This window comes from Mobula birostris, chromosome 6 (genome assembly GCF_030028105.1).
Source record: "Mobula birostris isolate sMobBir1 chromosome 6, sMobBir1.hap1, whole genome shotgun sequence".
Taxonomy (NCBI): Eukaryota; Metazoa; Chordata; class Chondrichthyes; order Myliobatiformes; family Myliobatidae; genus Mobula; species Mobula birostris.
The window spans coordinates 60,370,862-60,395,421 of NC_092375.1; the positions used below are offsets into that span (position 1 = coordinate 60,370,862).

At 42.3% G+C, this 24,560-nt stretch overlaps 1 protein-coding gene across 1 annotated transcript in view; it reads right to left on the reverse strand.

Annotated features, from left to right (window-relative positions):
- The window catches only part of igsf11 (immunoglobulin superfamily member 11), a 235,085-nt gene that overhangs the window by 63,122 nt on the left and 147,403 nt on the right, over positions 1-24,560 (reverse strand). Inside the window, exon 2 of the mRNA XM_072262291.1 lies at positions 10,868-11,031. Within this exon, the coding sequence (XP_072118392.1) occupies positions 10,868-11,031 (164 nt within the window). The remainder of the gene's footprint in view (positions 1-10,867; positions 11,032-24,560) is intronic.

Here is a 24,560-nt window from a genome sequence, read left to right on the forward strand (position 1 = left end):
TCCCTGGCCCTACACTCATCTCTGGACATCTGGACAGTAAAGTCACCTATGTTAGACTATTAAACGCCAGCCTTGAACTCCAGGCCGGGTCTTCAAGTGCTGCTGTTGTGACTCCCGTCTCCCCTTCCCCACCACCACTCCGCAGCCCCGTCTTCCTCAGATCCCACCGTCAACTCCTGGGCCCTCAGAGGCTCCATCTTCCTCTCACCCCAACCCTCCCCTCTCCATTGACACCCCCAGCCTTGCCCCTCCCTCCTCTGATCCCAGCTCTCATCCGTGCCGGGTCTTTACCATCCCCTCCGACCTTCAACTGTCGGAGGCAGAACGCTCTGTCCTCAGTAAGGGCCTCACCTTTGTCCCCCTTCGCCCACACCTCAGCAAGTTCCGTGTTCGCCATGATGCGGAACTTTTCTTCCGCCGCCTCCGTCTCCGAGCCTACTTCTTCGGCAAGGGCTCTTCCACCATCACCGATGACCCCTTCTCCCGTCTTCAACCCTCCTCTTCTTCATGGACACCCCGCTCTGGTCTTCTGCCTGCTCTGGATCTCTTTATCGCTAACTGCCGACGGGACATCAACGTCTCGACTTCACCGCACCTTGTCCCCATTCCAACCTCACTCCTTCGGAACGCTCTACTCTCCACTCCCTCCACACTAATCCTAACCTTATTATTAAACCCGCCGATAAGGGGGGTGCTGTTGTAGTCTGGCGTACTGACCTCTACCTTGCCTAGGCACAGCGACAACTCGCGGATACCTCCTCTTATTTACCCCTCGATCGTGACCCCACTAAGGAGCACCAGGCCATTGTCTCCCACACCATCACCGACTTTATCCGCTCAGGGGATCTCCCATCCACTGCTACCAACCTTATAGTTCCCACACCTCGCACTTCCCGTTTCTACCTCCTACCCAAGATCCACAAACCTGCCTGTCCTGGCCGACCTATTGTCTCCGCTTGCTCCTGCCCCACCGAACTCATTTCTGCATACCTTGACACGGTTTTATCCCACCTTGTTCAATCCCTTCCGACCTATGTTCGTGACACTTCTCACGCTCTTAAACTTTTCAATGATTTTAAGTTCCCTGGCCCCCACCGCTTTATTTTCACCATGGATGTCCAGTCCTTATATACTTCCATCCCCCATCAGGAAGGTCTCAAAGCTCTACGCTTCTTTTTGGATTCCAGACCTAATCAGTTCCCCTCTACCACCACTCTGCTCCATCTAGCGGAATTAGTCCTTACTCTTAATAATTTCTCCTTTGGCTCCTCCCACTTCCTCCAAACTAAAGGTGTAGCTATGGGCACCTGTATGGGTCCTAGCTATGCTTGCTTTTTTGTTGGGTTTGTGGAACAATCTATGTTCCGTGCCTATTCTGGTATCTGTCCCCCATTTTTCCTTCGCTACATCGACGACTGCATTGGCGCTGCTTCCTGCACGCATGCAGAACTCATTGACTTTATTAACTTTGCCTCCAACTTTCACCCTGCCCTCAAGTTTACCTGGTCCATTTCTGACACCTCCCTCCCCTTTCTAGATCTTTCTGTCTCTCTCTCTGGAGACAGCTTATCCACTGATGTCTACTATAAGCCTACTGACTCTCACAGCTATCTGGACTATTCCTCTTCTCACCCTGTCTCTTGCAAAAACGCCATCCCCTTCTCGCAATTCCTCCGTCTCCGCCGCATCTGCTCTCAGGATGAGGCTTTTCATTCTAGGACGAGGGAGATGTCTTCCTTTTTTAAAGAAAGGGGCTTCCCTTCCTCCACTATCAACTCTGCTCTTAAATGCATCTCCCCCATTTCACGCACATCTGCTCTCACTCCCGCCACCCTTCTAGGAATAGGGTTCCCCTGGTCCTCACCTACCACCCCACCAGCCTCCTGGTCCAACATATTATTCTCCGTAACTTCCGCCACCTCCAACAGGATCCCACCACTAAGCACATCTTTCCCTCCCCCCTTCTCTCTGCATTCCGCAGGGATCGCTCCCTACACAACTCCCTTGTCCATTCGTCCCCCCCATCCCTCCCCACTGATCTCCCTCCTGGCACTTATCCGTGTAAGCGGAACAAGTGCTACACATGCCCTTACACTTCCTCCCTTACCACCATTCAGGGCCCCAAACAGTCCTTCCAGATGAGGCAACACTTCACCTGTGAGTCGACTGGGGTGATATACTGTGTCCGGTGCTCCCGATGTGGCCTTTTATATATTGGCGAGACCCGACGCAGACTGGGACACCGCTTTGCTGAACATCTACGCTCTGTCCGCCAGAGAAAGCAGGATCTCCCAGTGGCCACACATTTTAATTCCACATCCCATTCCCATTCTGACATGTCTATCCACGGCCTCCTCTACTGTAAACATGAAGCCACACTCAGGTTGGAGGAACAACATCTTATATTCCGTCTGGGTAGCCTCCAACCTGATGGCATGAACATCGACTTCTCTAACTTCTGCTAAGGCCCCACCTCCCCCTCGTACCCCATCTGTTACTCATTTTCATGCACACATTCTTTCTCTCACTCTCCTTTTTCTCCCTCTGTCCCTCTGAATATACCTCTTGCCCATCCTCTGGGTCTCCCCCCCCCCCGCCGTCTTTCTTCCCGGACCTCCTGTCCCATGATCCTCTCGTATCCCTTTTGCCTATCACCTGTCCAGCTCTTGGCTCTATCCCTTCCCCTCCTGTCTTCTCCTATCATTTTGGATCTCCCCCTCCCCCTCCAACTTTCAAATCCCTTACTCACTCTTCCTTCAGTTAGTCCTGACGAAGGGTCTCAGCCTGAAACGTCGACTGCACCTCTTCCTACAGATGCTGCTTGGCCTGCTGCGTTCACCAGCAACTTTGATGTGTGTTGTTGTATGTTAGACTATTGTTTATTGACCGCATCTCTGCTTTCAAAACTATAATTCCAACTAGACATCTCCAAACTCCTAAACCTGGGTCTCAACACTTCCCTCTGTAACTGGGTCCTTGACTTCCTGAACACTACACTACAATCATTAAGGATAGGCAGCAACAACCCCTCCAGGATTATTCTTGACACTGATGACAATAAGGTTGCATCCCCCTACTCTGCTCCCTGTTACTCGTGACTGCGTGGCCAAATTCTGTTCAAACTCCATCTACAAGTTTGCAGATAGTACCACCGTAGTGAGTTGGAGTACAGGAAGATGATAGTGAGTTTAGTAACATGGTGACATGACAACAACCTTCCCTTAAATGCCAGGAAAACAAAAGAGCTGGTCACCCGCTTCATGAAGGGGAATGTTACACGTTCTCCTGTTCATCAACAGTGCTGAAGTCAAGACGTTCAGAACGTCAAGGTCTGGGGAATGACCCACCCATCCTGGACATTCTTTCTCCTCTCTTCTATTGGGCAGAAGATACAAAAGCCTGAAAACACATACAGTACCACCAGGCTCAAGGACAGCTTCTATCTGGCTATTATAAGGTTATTGAATGGGTTCTTATTACGATAAGATGGATCCGATCTCACAATCTATCTTGTAATAACCTTTCCCTTTACTTCTACCTGCACTGCACTCTGTATACTGTAATACTTTATTCCGCAGTGTTGTTTCACCTTCTACCATATCAAGGCACTGTTGTAATGAATGGCATGCAAGTCAAGCTCTGCACTGTACCTCGGTAAACTAATTTATCCTCACAATCTGACACACTACTCAACCTTCAGCCCCCTTCGCTCCAGAGGAAACAAACCCAGCCTATCCAAACTCTCCCCAGAACTTACATTCTCTAACATAACATCCTGAAAATCTCCTCTTCACTCTCTCAAATGCAACTCAAAATGCACACAATACTCTAAATGTGGTCAAATAAAGTCTTGCTAAGTTGCAAAGTGATCCTTAAACAAGAGTCTCTGCAAAGTAATATTCATACTTATATCTACCTGTGTATTGCAGTAGATTCACGCCTGCATCTTCTTTGAAATTGCTGCAGATGCCTATGCAAAGGGAACATGTTCTCAGAGCTCACACGCAAACCAGCCCTCCTCCCCCGGCTCATTCCAAACTCACAGAGCTCAGGAGACTCTGCAGCACCTAATTTTCTTTTTAATCTCACCCATAGTGTTAAATGGCAAGAGCAGAGTGCTGCAGAGGGAAACGTTGGTAGATGCATGATTGGACTCAAGGGGAATCCAGCTGAATCCAAGCCAGGCATCCAACAAATCAGCTCAGAGTTTAACAGTGTTACAGAGTCATGAAGCACAGCACAGGCCACTTGACCCACTGAGTCCTGAACAACCATCAACTTAACGTTTACACTAATCTTATATTGGTTCCATTTTATTCTGTCCACATTCTCTGTACAAGAATGGATTTAAGTAGTTTAAAAATGTATCTTCAATAAACTCCAGCTACAGGAACCAAGTAGCCTTATGTATATGTGGCTTTTTCCTATCCTCATAAAGTGGGTGGTGACTCCTTTTGCACCATTAGCTGGCAACCTGCCTACATTGTGGTGCCTTTACTTATCAGAGAGAGAATATTAATTGCAGGGTCACTCAGGCTTGTGCTGCATTTGTGTTTTGATTTTATTGTGTTTCTTTTTTGCTGGCTCCAGCTTAGCAGATCTGTGTCAGTTTCTCACTGCCTCTAGCCCAAGGCTACGAGTAATATTACTTTATTGCTCTTCCACCTGATTGGTGCCTCAGGTAACTTTCTTTGTTACCCAATAAAAGATCTTGGCCCAAAACGTTGACTGTTTATGCCCCTCCATAGATGCTACCTGACCTGCTACATTCCTCCAGTACTTTGTGTGTGCTACTCTGGATTTCCATCATCTGCAAAATCTCTGGTACTTATAAACTTTCTTTGTTAGATCATAAAACCGTAAGACATAGGAGCAGAATTGTTCTGCCATTCCATCATGGCTGATCCCAGATCCCACTCAACTCCATAAACCTGCCTTCTCACCATATCCTTTGATGCCCTGACCAATCAAGAAACTATCAACTTCCACTTTAAATATACCTACGGAATTGGCCTCCACCACAGTCTGTGGCAGAGCAACCACAGATTCACTACTCTCTGGTGAAAAAAAATTCATCCTTACTTCTGTTCTGAAAGGCCCCCCCCCAATTTTGAGGCTGTGCCCTCTAGTTCTGGATACCCCCACCATAGGGAACATCCTCTACACAACCACCTTATCTAATCCTTTCAACATTTCGTAGATTTCAAGGAGATCCACAGCAACCGCTCCCCCACCCGCATTCCTCTAAATTCCAGTTAGTACAGGCCCAAAGCTGCCAAATGCTCCTCATAAATTAACCCCTTCATTCCCTGAATCATTCTCATGAACACCACTGAATGTTGCTCTCCCCGTACCAGGTCAATTCAAACCAGTTTAGCCAGGTCAGCCAAACAGTGGGTCAAGCTACTTCCACTGTCCTTGGCTCATTCCAGTTTGCTGATTTGTAGATTTGAATTCTTTCCGCCCAACAGCAGGTAGACAGAGTGAGGAGGAAGGCATTTGGAATGCTTGCCATGGAATACAAGAATTGAGACTTCATGTTACAAATGTACAAGACTTTGGGGAGACCACGCTTGGAGTATTGTGTGCAGTTCTGATTTCCAAGTGATAGGAAGAATGCCCTTAAGTTGGAAAGGGTGCAGAAAAGATTCATAATGAGGTTACTGGGACTGGAGAGCTTGCGTTACAAGAAAAATTTGGATAGACCAGGACATTTTTCCCCCAGAACCATAGAAGGCTGACGCATGACCCTACAGAGGTTTATAAAATAAGAAAGAACATAGATAAAGGTCACAGAAATTTTTTTAAAAACTAAGATGGGAATTTAAATCTAGAGGGCATGTACTTATGGTAAGAAGGAAAAATTTTAAAGGGGACGTGAAGGGCAAGTCTTCCCCCACACAGGTGGTGCTGTGGATGTGTATGTCTTGTCAGAAGAAAAGGCAGAGAGAAAAACTACAACATTTAAAAGAAATTTAAGACAGGTACACAAATAGCAAAGGTTTAGAGTGAAACGGGCCAGATTGAAGAATCTTTAGGAGTCAGAAGAAATAGGGACAATTTTCCTCCAACTTCATATTGCAACAAATATATTGTATTGACCTGAAACAGTGAGTCTATTTCTTCCTCCATGGCTGCTGAGTGTTTTGAGTCACTTAGTAAACCAGGGACCCTTACCCAGCTCCAGATTTCTCAAAGCCCCCACTACGTACTCCACTAATCATTGTTCATCTAACAGTCAATACTTTCCAATTTTATATTGATAGAATCCTTCATGAATGGGATTCCATGGAACTTGATGGGTAAAAGGATAGGAAGAGAGGCTCCACCCACCGGTCAAGGAATTAAAGGAGGATTCAACAAACTTCCTTCATTGAAAAGAAAGCAACAAAATCTGTAGGTATTGCCTTTATTCCTCCCCTCACGCATGCAATCCTATCTGAAATAAGGCACCACAGAGTAAGGTAAAGAGGACAAGTCTATCACAATCTTTCCATTCAATCTTAATATCCCCATCATGAGGAACAACTGGAAAAGGTACATCCCCAGTCAGATGGTCAGCCCCACTACAAGTACCAACAACAAATGCTGTTCACTAGACCTGGTCTGAGGGACCATTTCTCTAACCACAAATAAGGAACCATCCCATCTCCATTGCTCTCAACAGCTTACAGGTTTTACTCACCATGGTTACCCCACCTCACCTCAACCACAGGAAAGAAAAGCTTGGGTCCCACATAAGTCCCTCTTTTAATCATGACCAGGCATGAAAGTCACATAAATATTGACAGGTCTTTTTAACCCCCCTGAGAATTTTCTCGGCTCGTGTCTTTACAAAACACGTACCTGTTAACTCTATTGAACAACCTGTCACATTACCCTGATCCTCACAATCCAAAGAAACAAAAACCCAAATCCATTCTTAAGTGTGACCCTGAGCTTTCAGTCATGTGTAGTTTTAATTCTCCATCCTTTTGCCACTGACCTCTGAATCTTACACAACCCTTGAATCCCAAAAGGTATTTATGGAACATTGACTAAGAAGTTCCAACACACAAAACTGCATTTTCTGCACTGAGCAATGGAGAAAGCACAGTACACTATAGAGTGGATGATGAGTCCCATTCAAGGCTGCCCCTGTTCCCTTCCTTCAGTAAGACCCGGATCTCTGACAAGTATTGAATCCCCAACAGAGAGCCCGCTCTCTGGAACACTGATCCTTGCCACTAAGCATTCTCTTGTCCCATTATCACCTTCCTCTGCCGTGTGCCATCTGTTGTCATTTAACCACTCCCAGTGTCAATTCTATCATAAACCTCTGTTCATCCTCCAGCTCACAAATACACACATGCACAAGTGCTTAAACCCCATCACTTCATTAAAAATCAGGAGAAAAAGTTTCTCTTTGGTCTACAAGTCCAAATATTTTTAAAAGGCAGTGTGGGTAGATAACGTGGTTAAGGTGGCGTGTGAGATACTGACCTTCATTAGTCATTTGGATGGGGCACTGAATACAAGAGCAGGAATATTAAGCTCCAGTTTTATAAAATATTGTTCAAGTGAGATGTCAGGTAGAGTACTGCATTCAGTTCTGGTCACCACTCTCTTGGAAAGATGTAATAGTGCTGGAGAGGATAAAAAGGATATTCAGCAAGATGTTTTCTAGATGGAATGTTTTCAGTTATGAGGAGGGATTGGAGATACTAGGTCTGTTTTCCCTGGAGTGGAGAAAATTAAAAGGTATATAAAATTATTAAAGTATAATTAAGGTAGACAAAACTAAAGGACACAGATTTTGGGCAAGGGGCAAGAAATTTAGAAGAAATCCAGGATTCACCCAGGGAGTGGTGAGTTCTTGAAAAACAATGCCTTAGAAAGTGGTGGGTGCATCGAAGAAGTCAGGGAGGTATACAACAGGGATACAGACCCTGTTGACTCATCCAGGTCAATCAAATGTCCTACACGAGCTAGACTCATTTGACCACGTTTGTCCATAATCCCTGGAAATATTTCTTGGTCTCAACCTGAAATGTTGACTGTTTGCTCATTTCCATGCTTGCTGCCTGACCTACTGAGTTCCTCTAGCATTTTGTGTGCGTTGTTTTGAACTTCCAGAATCTCCGTGCTTACCTGTACATATGCCTTTTAAGCACCTCTACCCCTTCCTCTAGCAGCACATTCCATACACCCACCATTGTGTGTGAAAATGTTGCTTCACACCTCCTCTTTAAACCTTTCCTTTCTCACTTTGAACCTATGCTTTTTAGGTTTAGACTTCACTACTCTACCATTCACCTTATCAATACCCCTCGTGATTTTATCTACCTCAGTGATGCCACTTCCATGCTTCAATGAAAAAAAAAACTAGCCTATGCAGTCTCTTATCCCTGTCCAGTATCTAGGCAAGCACTTGAATCCCTCGGCCTAGAGGGCTTGGGCTGGAAAATTGGATTAATAAAGATGGATGCCCACCAACTGAGGTGGAATGTTATGGGCTGATGGTCTGATGGTCTGGTTCCAAGGTGTGGGATCTTATTCCAGAAGCTGAATCACTTCAGCTGTTTAGTTTTTCTGATGCTTCTCATTAGATGCGAGGTAGCAATTTTCTTTTATTTTCTCAGAATATGAAAATGGGACAGAAAGCTAAATGGGAACGGTCAGCTACTGCTTTTTCACCAATTCCGACCCACCCTCTCTATTTCCACCAGAGCCCTCACTGACCAACCCAGTTCCACAAGTAGTCACAGACACCAATCTTTCAGCCACTACAGTACATTCAACATTTAAAACCAGCAGAAAAATTAACCTGCAGTATGTCATGTGCAACAATCTTCAGTTTCTTACAAATATTTCGCTTTCCCCCAGTAGGTGACAGCAAATCCAGAACTCAGGTCTGAAATTCGGCAAAGGGCAATTATGAAGAGGAAAAATCCGAGAGTGGATATTGTGGACTGGGGATGTTTTTTTTAAGAATAGTTCAGCACATTACAGGCCCTTCAGCCCACAATGTTGTGCCAACCCTCATACCCTGCCTCCCATATAACTCCCCACCTTAAATTCCTCCTTATACCTGTCTAGTAGTCTCTTAAACTTCACTAGTGTATCTGCCTCCACCACTGACTCAGGCAGTGCATTCCACACACTAACCACTCTCTGAGTAAAAAACCTTCCTCTAATATCCCCCTTGAACTTCCCACCCCTTACCTTAAAGGCATGTCCTCTTGTATTGAGCAGTGGTGCCCTGGGGAAGAGGCACTGGCTATCCACTCTATCTATTCCTCTTATTATCTTGTACACCTCTATCATGTCTCCTCTCATCCTCCTTCTCTCCAAAGAGTAAAGCCCTAGCTCCCTTAATCTCTGATCATAATGCATACTCTCTAAACCAGGCAGAATCCTGGTAAATCTCCTCTGTACCCTTTCCACTGCTTCCACATCCTTCCTATAGTGAGGTGACCAGAACTGGACACAGTACTCCAAGTCTGGCCTAACCAGAGTTTTATAGAGCTGCATCATTACATCGCGACTCTTAAACTCTGTCCCTCGACTTATGAAAGCTAACACCCCATAAGCTTTCTTAACTACCCTATCTACCTGTGAGGCAACTTTCAGGGATCTGTGGACATGATCCCTCTGCTCCTCCACACTACCAAGTATCCTGCCATTTACTTTGTACTCTGCCTTGGAGTTTGTCCTTCCAAAGCGTACCACCTCACACTTCTCTGGATTGAACTCCATCTGCCACTTATCAGCCTACTTCTGCAACCTGTTAATGTCTGTCTGCAATCTTTGACAATCCTCTACGCTACCTACAACACCAGGAACCCTTGTGTTGTCTGCAAACTTGCCAACTCACTCTTCTACCCCCACATCCAGGTCGTTAATAAAAATCACGAAAAGTAGAGGTCCCAGAACAGATCCTTGTGGGACACCACTAGTCACAATCCTCCAATCTGAATGTACTCCCTCCACCACCACCCTCTGCCTTCTGCAGGCAAGCCAATTCTGAATCCACCTGGCCAAACTTCCCTGGATCCCATGCCTTCTAACTTTCTGAATAAGCCTATTGTGTGGAACCTTGTCGAATGCCTTACTAAAATCCATATAGATCACATTCACTGCACTACCCTCATCTATATGCCTGGTCACCTCCTCAAAGAACTCTATCAGGCTTGTTAGACACGATCTTCCCTTCACAAAGCCATGCTGACTGTCCCTAATCAGACCATGATTCTCTAAATGCCCATTGATCCTATCTCTAAGATTCTTTTCCAACAGCTTTCCCACCACTGACAGAAGGCTCACTTGGTCTATAATTACCCGGACTATCCCTACTACCTTTTTTGAACAAGGGGACAACATTCGCCTCCCTCCAATCCTCCGGTACCATTCCCGTGGACAACGAGGACATAAAGATCCTAGCCAGAGGCTCAGCAATCTCTTTCCTCACCTCGTGGAGCAGCCTGGGGAATATTCCGTCAGGGCAATGTTCTGGGCTAAAGGATGGAAAGCTGGCAGGTGAAAGAGGAACAAAGGACTCAATAAATAAAGTCTCTATAGCGGCTGAGATTGAGTATCCTGAAGCTTGTAGCTAGTCCAAGTAATTCACTATGAGGACTGCTTCTGTTGTCATGACGTCAAGGAGACTCACCAGAGTTGCTGCATCGGAGCAAAATAACCAAGGCTCTTCTCCAAAATAAATATGGTGCAGGTGCTATTAGGGCAGTTTCTTGATATCTCCCCTCTCCCAATAACATCAGCAAGCTCAAAAAGTACTACATAGGTAAGCTTAAATTAATTTTAATGAATGCAAGCAAATACAACATACTGATTTGCAAATGAAGTACTATTTTTTTTAAAGACCAACCTGTTCTGGCTGATTGGCATTGGATCGAGGTGTCACAGTCCAGATGACGTTCAGCTGAGTCAATGCCGCATTCGTTTTGAAGGTACATGGTAGTACTGCTGTGTGACCTCTGGCAACCTTCACACTCGTACTACCCACAGTAACTTCTAACAGCTCCACCCAACCTGCCAAGGAAAAGTTAACATTACACCAATGCATTACAGCCATCTAATAGCATTAATCACCATTAGACAATATTGTTTGTCTCACTGAGTACAAGATGTATGGGAAATGTATTTTGAACCCTTAACACAAATAAACAGATCAAATTATATATTTCGAATTTATTAATTTCAATTCAGTTGCAAAATGGTGTTACTGAAGAGAATATCTGTCACTGCACAAAAATATATTTTTGACAACATAAGGACCTGTAGGAGCCGCATGTGTTTTAGACTTCAAAAACAACCAAGAATATTTGTACTCATTTACATTTCTTATAAGGAAGTCTGCAATGCATAGACTGAATTTCCACTGTTTTCAACTTCATTGAATGAAATGCAACACAGCATTTGAAAATCATGCACTCTCTAAAGTATTATTCAACCTCCAACTATTTGCAGGTTACACAAATCTTATTACAAGCTCAGTGGAGAGCTTTGCATGAGAGTAATATATTTCAAAGGTGTTAATACAAGAAGATCTCACCAAGGTTAAAGCACTGCAATAATTAATCACTACAACCTTTTTCTAAATCCATTTCACACAGACAAATCATCTAAGGTTCGGTCTACTTGTGCACTTGACAGATACTGCCCTCACTTTTTATGAGAATTCATGAAGTTTAGCATGACAGCAAGGTGATAACATGGTAGAGCCAAACAATTTTATTACATTGCTGGTTCACCAAAGCCCTGCATACAGAGAACAATCACCGCATTAAGTTATATCATTAACTGAATTGACTTTCTTAAAAAAAACTTAGGATGGATCTGACCAGATGCAAACAATTCTTTACATACACTGGCAGAAATCTATTTGACCAGCTTGTGCTCTACTGGGAAAAGTCAAGGAAACAAATAACTGATTGATGTCTGAACAAGCTCCTTGCTACAAAGAATACAACTTGATTAACAGTTAAAATACAGACATCCCACCTCTCCCGGAAGTTCCGGAAGTCTCCCGCATATTAATAGTGGTTCCCTGACGCCCACAAGTTATATACAATGTCCTGGAAATTGATTTTTTTTGAGAGCAAGCGTGAGAGGACGCGCGAGAAAGAGCGAGAGAGCAAGAGCAAGATTGCATTTATTTTCATTTCCTCACGTGCCTCTACAGACAAGGCAATAAATCAATCACATTGATTGGCAGCCTGGCATCACAGATAGGTTAGTCTGTGTGAAGAACACCACTGAAGAACTCTAGCATTTTGTGTGTGTTGCTTGGGTTAGGTGGTTAATTGGTCACATGGGTGCTATTGGGCTCATTGACCAGAAGGGTTTGTTACCATATGTTATCTTTAAATAAAATGAAACAAAAAATAAAAACTCATCAGGTAAGGAGGGAAGTGGACAATAGATATTGAGTTGAGACCCTTCTTCACGGCTCAGGAACAGATGATTCATTGTCCAAACTTCAGAAACAAGGTGAAATCTGTCTCGGGATCAGTAGTCCAAGCTTCAGTGTTTTAATCCAGTAATTTAGGTCTTTGTATCCTCAGCCAAGATGATAAATGTTACCAAGGAAAACAGGGAATTTCCCATGAACCTCTTCAAATCGAACTTAAAACCTTTTTCATCAATCACATGAAAGCAAAGGGGATCTCAGTTTAACTCAGGAAACCCAGAAGACATTGCATCAGTCTAAATTTGCTGATGTGACCATTTGGATGGTCCTCAAATCCCAGGAGTCACATCTGACCTAATGATCTTCTGACTGAATCCAATATATGCAAAACAACAAATCATGCCTTAATTTATTTGTGGGGGATGACGTTCCTGTCCATTTGGATGATATGGATTACAATTGAAATACAGATCCATGGAAACCAGTAGTTTGATGTATTTAAAGATAATCGTTCTTCAACAGTGAACTTCGACAATCTTTTTTTAATTATGTAGAATACGACACTAAGCCCAAGCTTCCGTCATCAACTGTTTCAAAAAAGATTAAAGCACCCAAATAAGTCACTGGATTTTGATCTAAAACCAGACCTGACTGTCTGATTTCTGTACTTTTTGGTCCAAAGGTCGAGACTAAATTCAAAAGATTCAAAAAACTTTGTTGTCATTCTAACCGTACATCAGCTCTGCAGGGCAGAATGAGACAGCGTTTCCCAGGAGCAGTGCAATCATAACATAACGAACGCAACACTAAATAATAAACATAACAATAAATAGAAAAACACAACAGCCACGTCAGTTAAAATCAAGTTATAAGTGTCCAGTGCAAGTTAAAAGTATCCAAAGCAGAGTCAGGTAGAGCAGCTATTTAGCAGTCTGACTGCCTGTGGGAGGAAGCTGTTTAGTAGCCTTGTGGTTTTAGTTTTGATGCTCCCGTAACGTTTACCTGATGGCAGAAGAACAAACAGTTCATGGAGAGGGTGTGAGGGGTCTTTAATGATGTACCATGTCTTTTGGAGGCATCGACTCTGAAAGCAGTCTTGGACAGAAGGTAGGGAGACCCCAATAACCTTCTCTGCTCCCCTAACCACCCTCTGCAAGGCTTTTTTGTCAACAGCACTGCAGCTGGAGTACCAGATTGTGATGCAAAAGGTCAGCACACTCTCAACCACGCCTCTGTAGAATGTAGTTAAGATGTTAGTGGGGAGTGATGCTTGTTTAAGCTTCCTCAGAAACTGCAATCTCTGCTGGGCCCGTTTCACAATCCCAGTGGTGTTCCTGGACCAGGTGAGATTGTCCGAGATCTGCACCCCAAGGAACTTGATGCTTTCCACTCTCTCCACTGTGGAGCTGCTGCTGCTGAGGGGTGTGTGCTCAGGCTGAGACCGCGACGATCATCTCCTTGGTTTTGGTGACATTAAGCACCAAGTTGTTATCACTGCACCAGCTCTCTAGATGTTTGACCTCCTCCCTGTACATTGTTTCATCATTTTTGCTGATGAGCCCCACCACTGTGGTATCATCAGCAAATTTAATGATCAGGTTCTCCTTGAATCTGGCTGCACAGTCATGTGTTACAATCATTTTGCAGGAACAAGTATTGAATTAATCTGCAGAAAAGTGTTTTGATGCCCACTAGCTATTAAAGAAAAATCCTGATCCACATTATAAAATAATTGAACTGCTGAAATGGGGGAAACCTCTCTTTCCACATTCTAAACATTAGACAATTCCACTCTGCTCATAGTACGTGGTGGATGAAACCGGGGAAATTTAGTATTCATTCATTTGGAAAATACGATTTCTAAGACTATGCAAACATAATGGTAAATCATAAAGCAAAGTGTAATGCTTGTTATCCACTGGCCCACTAGCTTGAAAAAATGACATTTTTAATATGCCAAGCCTTGCAGCCTTAAAGTTACCTTGCTGACAACTTGCACTACATTATATTAATTAATAAGCCCTTGAACTGGTTTCAAAATTACCGAGTGTCTCAGCTTTTCTGCACAGAAACACATTTGTAGCTGAGATTTTGATTTTATATTCATTACCTTCGAGATAGATCATACAAGTTATTTATTATCATGTCAAAAGACAGCAGTAATGACAAATAACAAATATGAAATCAGCAGCTGTACTCTAGAGGTTGAATTTTGCCCCATATCTCTGTCCACTGCCGCTTTATCTGCTGAAGGCAGATTTTTTATTCGACTCAACAACATGCAAAATGAGGACAACACACAACAGGGATTTTCTTACTGTCCTTTGTGTAGGATTTACAACAAGTACAGTGGATCAATGAGGATGACAATTCCACAGTTCTAACAACAATAATGCAAACAATCATTCATTATTTACAGTCAGCAACAGAGTTAGAATTTATCCTGTTAAATAATTGAAGTAACAGAATTTCAAATCTTTTAAATTCTGTTTTTATTTTCAGTTTATTATTTTTTCGTGAAACACATGCAAACTCATTTCTAAAACTCTTGCTTTTGGATTAGCTAGAATTTTCCAGTCATTATCTGATAAAGTTACCATGTTATAATTGCTAACTGCTTATTTCAATAACAATTCCAATTAATCCACCAGACAGTGGATTTCATGTTATTCTGGGTTTAATGATTTTCAATCACACCAATTGTGAAACCTTACCACTAAAAGAGCTCAAGTTCACATTCAAATTTTCTGCAATGTGAAGTTGTAATAGAAATCAGGCAGTTGCAGGTCATATAATCTTCTTTATTATTGACTCCGTGGAGGAAAGCCTATTCAGGATGTACATCAGGCAGCTTCACACCACAGTTAAATTCTGAAAATTTTTAATGGAATTCTGTAGTAATTCCATAATTACAATTTTCAACAAAATTATTTGAATTTACTGTATTACCGATATTTTACTTGTGTACAGCCTTTCAACTTGTAAGTCAAGTGATTGTAGTAATAGTAGGAAAGGATTAATAGAAAAGAAATGAGAATCAGATCAGAATTATGTCCAAATAGGGCTGTTCTTAGCTGTGAAGACAAGGCTTTGGTAGGTTGGCAGAGTTTTCTTCAAAATGTTATTAAGTTATTTATGGACAGTAAAGGAGGATCAAGTAATCCATCTCTGCTGATAACATGCATAATCCAGAGAGTCTAATTAGACCATAGTTGGGCAAAGCTAACATTTACTTACATCTCACTTCATTTTAAACTTCATTAACAGATTTTGAAGCACAAATGAAAACAGAAGTGCAAAAATAATAATGTACTCCCCATCATTCAATAACCTATAAAGTCAATCCTGTATTCACTTCATCTGTTGAAGTCAAGTTGTATCTGAGCAATTATGTTGCTACTTGCACCTCTTCTTTGACTGTTGTTCCTCCTTTCAGATCTTGCAAGCTCACTTCAGAAACTTTTGTAAAATGTCTTCACAGTTTCTTAAAAGCCAGCAACTTCAATTGTGCTTTTGTTCACTCCATAAGCACCAAACACCCCATTTTAACCCGTTTCCTCTTCGTCCTTTTCATTTTCCTTTTTTTTTCTACATACACCCAAGTGCTTCCTCTAGAAACAGTTCTTCTCTTGCATGTCAATATTGTGCATAAATATTCAAGCCATCTTGTACTTCCAACATTCAACTCTCATGCATTTCTCTCCATAGGCAAAGTTAAAATTCAGATAAAGGCATACTTAAAACTTCACTGCTCCCTCCCAATGAGAAGCTGCTTTAGGCTAAAGGGAATATCTTAAGCAGCATTGTAAAATTTAACATATTGCAAGAAAATGCATTTTGCAAATCATCTGTCAACAAATGTTCTTTTTGATGAGGTATCATGTTGAACAGTCTGTTCTGATATTACTGCATAGCAATTATTTTATTTTACTTGACCACTCTGCACAGATATAAAGGAATTGAAGAAAATTTATGTAACTATTAATTAATTTAATAGGGATAAAAGTGTGCTTTTTAATCCTTCAATGCTGATGAAATGTCTGTGTGCATAGAATACTATTTACTTTCTTAAAGTTAATTTACTCAGGATTGGTAGATGGATGTTTAAAGAATGCTTGTGTCAAATGACGAGTTTCCAAGGGAATTTTTCTTTTAAATGGAGTTTACATCTTGCAATTTCTTAAACATCCAACAAGATCAAACAAAATGAATCTGCTGGAAGAGTAGCCTTTCTGATGTTATGTAATACAATGTAGGTTTAAGTACCACCCAGACTGGACCCCCTACAATTCGCCTACCGACACAATAGCCACAGCTCTACCTACCGTCCTTACACACCTGGAGAAGAAGGATGCTTATGTGAGAATGCTATTCTTGGACTTCAGTTCAGCATTCAACACCATAGCTCCATCCAGGCTTGACAAGAAGCTCAGAGACCTCGGCCTTGACCCTGCCTTGTGCAGCTGGATCCTGGACTTCCTGTCAGACCACCAGCAGATGGTAAGGGTGGGCTCCCTCACCTCCAACTCTCAATACAGGAGCCCCTCAGGGCTATGTACTGAGTCCCCTTCTTTACTCCCTGTATACCCATGACTGTGTCGCCACACACAACTCTAATCTGCTAATTAAATTTGCCAACGATACTACATTGACAATAACGAGGTGGCCTACAGGGAAGAAGTCACCTCTCTGACACAGTGGTGTCAAGAAAACAACCTCTCCCTCAATGTCGCAAAAACAAAGGGGCTGGTTGTGGATTACAGGAGGAATGGACACGGGCTAACCCCTATTGACATCAATGAACCTGGGGTTAAGAGTGTAAACAGCTTCAAGTTCCTCGGCATCCACATCACCGAGGACCTCACGTGGTCTGTACACACCAGCTGTGTGGTGAAAAAGGCACAACAGCGCCTCTTTCACCTCAATTGGCTGAGGAAGCTTGGTTTGGACCCCCAAATCAGAACTTTCTACAGGGGCACAATTGAGAGCATCCTGACTGGCTGTATCACTGCCTGGTATGGGAACTGTACCTCCCTTAATCGCAGGACTCTGCAGAAAGTGGTGTGGACAGCCCAGTGCATCTGTAGTTGTGAACTTCCCATGATTCAGGACATTTACAAGGACAGGTGTGAAAAAAGGACCCGAAGGATCAATGGGGACCTGAATCACTCCAACCACAATCTATTCCAGCTGCTACCATCCGGGAAACATTACCGCAGCATAAAAGCCAGGACAAACAAGCTCCGGGACAGCTTCTTCCACCAGACCATCAGACTGATTAACTGAGTATACTCTATATTACATTAACTGTTCTATTTATTACAAATTATTATAAATTACTATGATTGCACATTGCACATTTAGACAGAGACGTAACGTAAAGATTTTTACTCCATGAATGTGAAGGATGCAAGAAATAAAGTCAATTCAATGCAATTGTTTAATTCTACAGATCTTGAAAGATAAACAGCTCTTTTTGGGGATTCAATTTATTTTCAACCTGCACTTCCTTTTAATTATCTTGCTTCCTCCCTCCATCCACCACTTCCAATTTTCTCCCACAAACTGGATCAAACTGGATTCTACTCCGCCAAACTCTCTGATGCTGATCGCAAGAAGCCATTTTCCACTGAGCCCAGTTTATGAGTGTTAGCTGACTTCAAAGTTCAAAGTAAATTTATTACCAAAGTACACATGTCACCATATACAACCCTGAGATTCATGTTCTTGTGGGCATACTCAATAAATCCATAATGAAATAATAACCATAACAAAATCAGTGAAAGACCACATCAACTTGGGCATTCAACCAGTGTGCAAAGGAGAACAAACTGCAAATACAAAAAGAAAGAAATGATAACAATAAATAAATAAGCAATAAATATCCAGAACGTGTGATGAAGTGCCCTTGGAAGTGGAAGTCCTTGGAAAGACTTCTTTCACTAATTGAGTTCAAGCTGCATTTAACTTTATTAAATATACCGAACTGAATTAAGCAAGTAGGAAAATAAAACTGATGCACCATGAAATATAATCCTTCCAAATATTTTGGAATTAGTTTAAGACCATCATTAAGAGTATTTAAATAAAAGGCATGCTACTGGTAAAATGACTACCACTTCTGATATTTACATTAACAGATATGCACAGAATTTTATGAATAAAAATCTAAATTCGAATCAGATTCCCCCACTATCTTGTATTACAAATAGATGTGAGATATGTATAAAAGTGATACGAATAATTCCCATTGTGAAATACAAGAAATGGAGCAAAATATTGCAGCACATTTCCTCAGCTATGAAATGAGGTGTACTTCATTGTTTGTGTCTTTTTACGGAATGATTAATTCTCTTTTCCTATAAGCAGATTAAGATGGTCCCAGCTGCCAGGGATGTGTATCCCTACTCAGTGCAGAACAGGACTAAAGGAAGGAGATCAGGTGTTTCCTGTTGCTAGAGCAACTGTCTGCTTTAATCTGATTTTAACAACTATTTATAGTTTTGCTCACTTACACAATGCATGTTCATAGCCTATTTGAATGCTGCCAGCTTCAGATGCCATCATCCCAAACTAGAAAATAGGCAAAGACTGACAATAACAGAACACTGTAAATGGATTTTTTTTTAAATCTGCATTCACTGGAAATCTGCAATACAAACAGAAAGCATCAGAAAACTCAGCAGGTTAGTCAACTTCCGTGGAAAGAGAAACATAGTTAACATTTAGGTTAGAGTCTTCACCAAAACTGGAATGAGAAAAATAAGGTAATTTTAACTTGCAGAGAAGGTAAAAGAGAAACAAAAGGAAAATATTTGCATTAGGGTGAGACCAGGTCAAGTGGGTTAATGAGGTAATTTGACAGTGGTTATGCGTCTTTGCCTGTGCTGTGGAACATCCCCAGTGTGTCAGGTTATACTAACAGAGAAAGAAAAACTGAGCCAATATCACAGTTGGGTGTCTGCCAGAAAAGGCAAGTTCTGACAGAGACAAAAGAACAAGTTACCCAAAGTTGGAGAACTCAGTATCAAGTACAGAAAACTTGAGCAACCTCAAGGTTCCGTTGGGCATCGTTACAACAGTGCAGGAGAGCCCCAGGCAGGCAAGTCAGTGTGGTAGAGGGATAAAGAACTCAAGTGGCAGTAAATAAAACATTCAGCGTCACTATTGCAGACTGAATAGTTGTGCTCTGCCAAGTGGTTGCCTAATCTGCATTTGGTTTCTTCAGAGTAAAGTACATCACATTGTCCACACTGGATGCAGTACACCAAATTTAAAAAGTAGAGCGAATTGCTGCCTGACTGAGAAAAATGAGTCTTCATACAGTGAGAAGAGGTGAAAAGAGATGTGTGGCATGAGGATGGATCATTCTTGGCAAGTTCTGCTAGCTCCAGCAAGATTCCATGATTAGGATGCTATTACCCTCACCTTTCAGCATTGTAAAGTGATCGCTCCCATCACAATTCCTGATCTGCTCGTCTATCACCACAGACCTCTTCCGATGCAACTGCAGGAAGATGCAATATCTGTCCTTGCAACTCTCCCGTTTCCACCGCACAGGGAACCAAACAAGTAGTCATCCCGAGTGAAGTAGTGATCCAGTTGTAGACTAAAGGAAATAAACTGAGTCTAGACGTCAAAGAGATCTCCCTGACAACAACCTAGTGTACTGCATTTAGTGTTCGCAGTGTGATCTCCTCGACATTGAATAAACCAAAGTCAGTTTTGGTGGCCCCTTTGCAGAACTCCTGCATTCAGTCTGCAGGAACAATTGAGTTCGCACTTGTCTGCTGCTTTAATTATCCATCCATCTCCACTCTGTGCTCACAGTCTGTGACTTCTTGCATTATCACTGGGCCCAACAAAAGCTTGAGGAACAGCAACTCATCTTCTGTCAAGGCAAACTGCAGCCGTCATACTCAGTGTCAACATCTCTAACTTCACCTGACTCGCTCTTTCCATCTAAATCAAAACTGCCCATTTCTGTCTGTAATCCATCTGGGATTTTTACTTAGCTTTTCCCCTCTCCATTAGAGCCGCTGACCTGTTGGATATCTCAAAGTTCAAAGTAAATTTATTATAAAAGCACACGAATGTCATCATACACAACCCTGAGATTCATTTTCTCGTGGGCATACTCAAAGCCCTGCAAATAGGAGTGCATTACACAGTAAAGATCTACAAAAATAACTGAATTCTAAATTTGCAAACAGGACCACAGGACAATGGTGAAATCACTAACATGGACTTGATTTCTTCTATCTTATGAAGTCAAATGCTATATATAATTCAGTCTATTGTCACACTGAAACTATATATTCTTCAGATTAACATCACAGGCAGTTACACAGGAAGGAGGGGTAGGAAGGTTCATAAATTATAACCAATATTCCACAACTTGCACTGAAAAATACAAGTTGTACAAACATTTGTATCCTACAATGCAAGATTATTCTTAATTTATTTGACATCTTAGTGTGTGCATGATAACCATGCTGTAAAAGTGCCACCTTTGGAAAGCTCTTTGCAAGATGAAAAAAGGATCTCGTGCTTTCTCGCAACACACATCAAAATTGCTGGTGAACGCAGCAGGCCAGGCAGCATCCCTAGGAAGAGGTACAGTCGACGTTTCAGGCCGAGACCCTTCGTCAGGACTGGTGAACGCAACAGGCCAGGCAGCATCTCTAGGAAGAGGTACAGTCGACGTTTCAGGCCGAGACCCTGTGTGTTGCTTGAATTTCCAGCATCTGCAGAATTCCTGTTGTTTGTCTCGTGCTTTCTCGATGTGTGTGAGGAATAAACTCTTCTTGGGCTTCCAGCCGGGTACAGATATTGATTGTAACCAAAGTTTCGATGTCCAACTCTGCCATCATGGCAGAATTTGTCATCTTAATGTTGATTAAAATTGATATCTGTTCCTGGCAAGAAGCCCAAGAAGAGTTTAGTCCTCTTTGCAACATGTTGCCAGAATCTCCCAAGTGATGTTGGGTGCTGATCCTGCTGAAATGGATGAAACAAAGGACTTTAATTTATATATATTTTGTTGATACCAAAGTATGCACATGAGATATATACCAGAGTTAACAGATCAGGAATTCTGGCAGATAATGCCAGACTGAAGGAGGGCAGGGGGCTAGGAGACATGTCAATCTGGTGCCCAATGCTCCCAGTTGTAGGCGAAAGGAAATAAAATGGGGCTTCTTCACAGAACTAGGTCAGGGCTTCAAATGAGATCTGTGCCAACATTCAACAGTTTGATATAGCTGCTTTTCTTCAGTACAGTATCACAGCAGACCAGGGGTGAGAAAGGCTTTGATCTAGCAGACATCATGTTAGTCACACGAAGATGCAGAAACTTACAGCAAAGGGCAGCAATTAGCATATCTACATCCCAGAATAGTTCTGGTTTCTGTTGCTCTCTTCCCAGAGCATATATGCATTTTTGGGGCCTGCCTGGCCTCACAAAAGTTGAAAATTATTTAAATATGGCAAACTAATTGTACAGACTTCAATAAATTGAGCAGGATTTAGTTCTTCATTGTCATATTATCCCATACATACCGTTCCTTTGTGTTAAGCATTTTGGTGAATTCTTTGGACCAGGTGCCTGTGCATACATTTACTTCCGTAACACGTCACAAAGCAAATGAATGGCTGCCTCTTCTGGAAGGATTGTTTGATCCCTGGATGATGGAAGAGCGGTGAGTGGGGGCAGTTCATGGCTGGTGTTGTATTTCCCATGCTCCTAATTGGATGGCACAATAGCATAGTGTTTATCTAGTCACATTATAGTACCAGTGACCCGGGCTCAGTTCTAACCACTGCCTGTCAAGGAGTCTGTATGTTCTCTCAGTGACTGTGTGGTTTTCCTCCGGGTGCTCTGGTTTCCTCCCACAGTGCAAAGACATACTGGTTGTAAATTGTCCCTTGGTTAGGCTCGGGTTACATGGGGGTTGCTGAATGGCGTAGCTCAAAGGGGCAGATAGGCCTGTTCTGAGCTGTATCTCAGTAAGTTAAGTAAATAAAGTGACAGTTTTAGTCTGCACCCTCTCAGACATTCCCTCATTTCCCCTCTCTGCACATTTAACACAATTGTTTTCAATGACTCATAGCAATAACTGCTTTTCTCCTCACCGATATTGATTTGGATTTCCAACATCCAGAGTTTTTTTCAGTTTCTCCTCCAAAAAGAACAAAGAAAATGGCAGGTAAGATACACTTTGAAATCTAAAACATAATCAGAAAATGCAGGAAATCCTCGACGTCTTTCGGAATAGAAATAATTCAAGTTGACAACCCCTCCTCAGAAATGAAAAAGAGGAAGAAAGACACTTGTAAAGCTGTAGGAAGGGTGGGGGAAAGTCTCTGTTGTGGCAAAACTGGAGAGACAGGGATACCCTCTGAATAGGTTATCTGGTCAATGAGTGAATCAGAGGTGACAGAGAGTGAAAATGTAGACAGAAGAATCTAGATAAAAGGATCAAGTTATCACAAAATGCAGAGCAGGAGGACAAGTTCAGCAGCTCCCCCTCAGCTGGGCAAGTTCTCTCCAAGAGAGGAAATAAAGGGAAGAAAAAAAAACCAGCTGAGTTAATATTATAGATGAAAGATTGATAGAGTGAGAAATCAAGCAACCCGAGTTTGGGGATTTCAGTACTGAGTCCTAGAAGGCTACAATGGGTGCTACAGTAGTGTAGCAGTTCCCACGACACTATTACATCAGAGTTCAGAGTTCAATTCTGGCACCGTCCGTAAGGAATCTCTGTCCGTCCTCCTCGTGGAATGTGTGGGTTTCCCTGGGTGCTCCCTGGATAGGTTACTTGGTTCATTATAGATTGTCCCGTGATTAGGTTAGGGCTAATTGGGGTTGTCAGAGGTTGCTGGGACTACGTGACTCAAACAACCAGGAGGGCTGTATCGCGAAATAAAATAAATGTGTCCAGACTTTGAACCCATCCAAGTTCATCAGGGTATTAATGTAGTTAAACAGCCAGAGAAATCAAATTAAGCAAAGTTTCAGAAATGAACAGAAAGAAAATGGCTCAACTAGCAGAAAAATGCTGGGTCAAATCCAGAAAAATGCTACGACTATGCAGATTACCAATTTAGAATGTGCCCAGCCAGGCTGATCAAGGAGCAGTGTTGTCCAAGCTGATTTTTAAATGAATGCTGAACAAGAATAATGGCCCCATATAATTGCTTACACCACAATTTGGGGCCATTATCTCCAACATGTATTAGGACTCCACTGAGTGGACAACTTTTTGTTGCCATAGGCACTGAAACGTAAAATGCAATTGGCCATAGAAATGACTAGCTCAGCTTTTGTTTTCTGTTAACATAAAGTTAGTATACAATTCATTTCAAATTAATTCAAGAAATTCCCTCGGAAGTCTCTTGTACTTTGATAGTGGAAACGGTAATGAAAGAGTTATTACATGCATATTGCAATTATTATCAGCTTCCTTTAAATTTGACTATCTCATTGCTCTGCTGGCCTTCTACTCAATCTATGATAAATGCAATGACATCCAAACTTCTCCTATCCCTCTCCGATCTCCCACATCCCATCTACCTACCCCTTTTGCTTATTGGCCGATACTGCCTCTCAGTCCAACAATGCCACATTCAATTATGAATTATTTTTGAATTATCAGCTTTGATTTCTACCCCTCTATGGATTCATATCTCCACCCTCGAAAGAGAGCAATGCCTCTCCAAACTACACATTAATGCATCCACAACTGTAATTTCTCCTTGCCTGCAAGTGGTAGAATTCTAAATTTTGGAATTTCCTTTTTCAATGTATCTTGCTTCATTTATTTTATAATCATACATTTAAAACCTACTTCTTTTACCAAATTTTAGGTCACTTGTTCCAATATCCCCAGTGGCAAGGTATCAAATTTTGTTTGGTGATACTCCTACAAGATGACAATGCTCACGGATGTGGCGGCCAACAATGAAATCTCTCGTCTTTTCTATGACTGAAAAATACAGCTGAACATCAAGAACACCAAAATCTGCAAGTCTACCTTGCTAGCGAGCGGAGTAACAAAGCCGCTGCACAGTTATGGACTAATGCAGGGAGTGGGCTCTCACTCTGCACCACAGTCTACTGCAGCTGCTCAGGGAAGCGGCTGTTGGA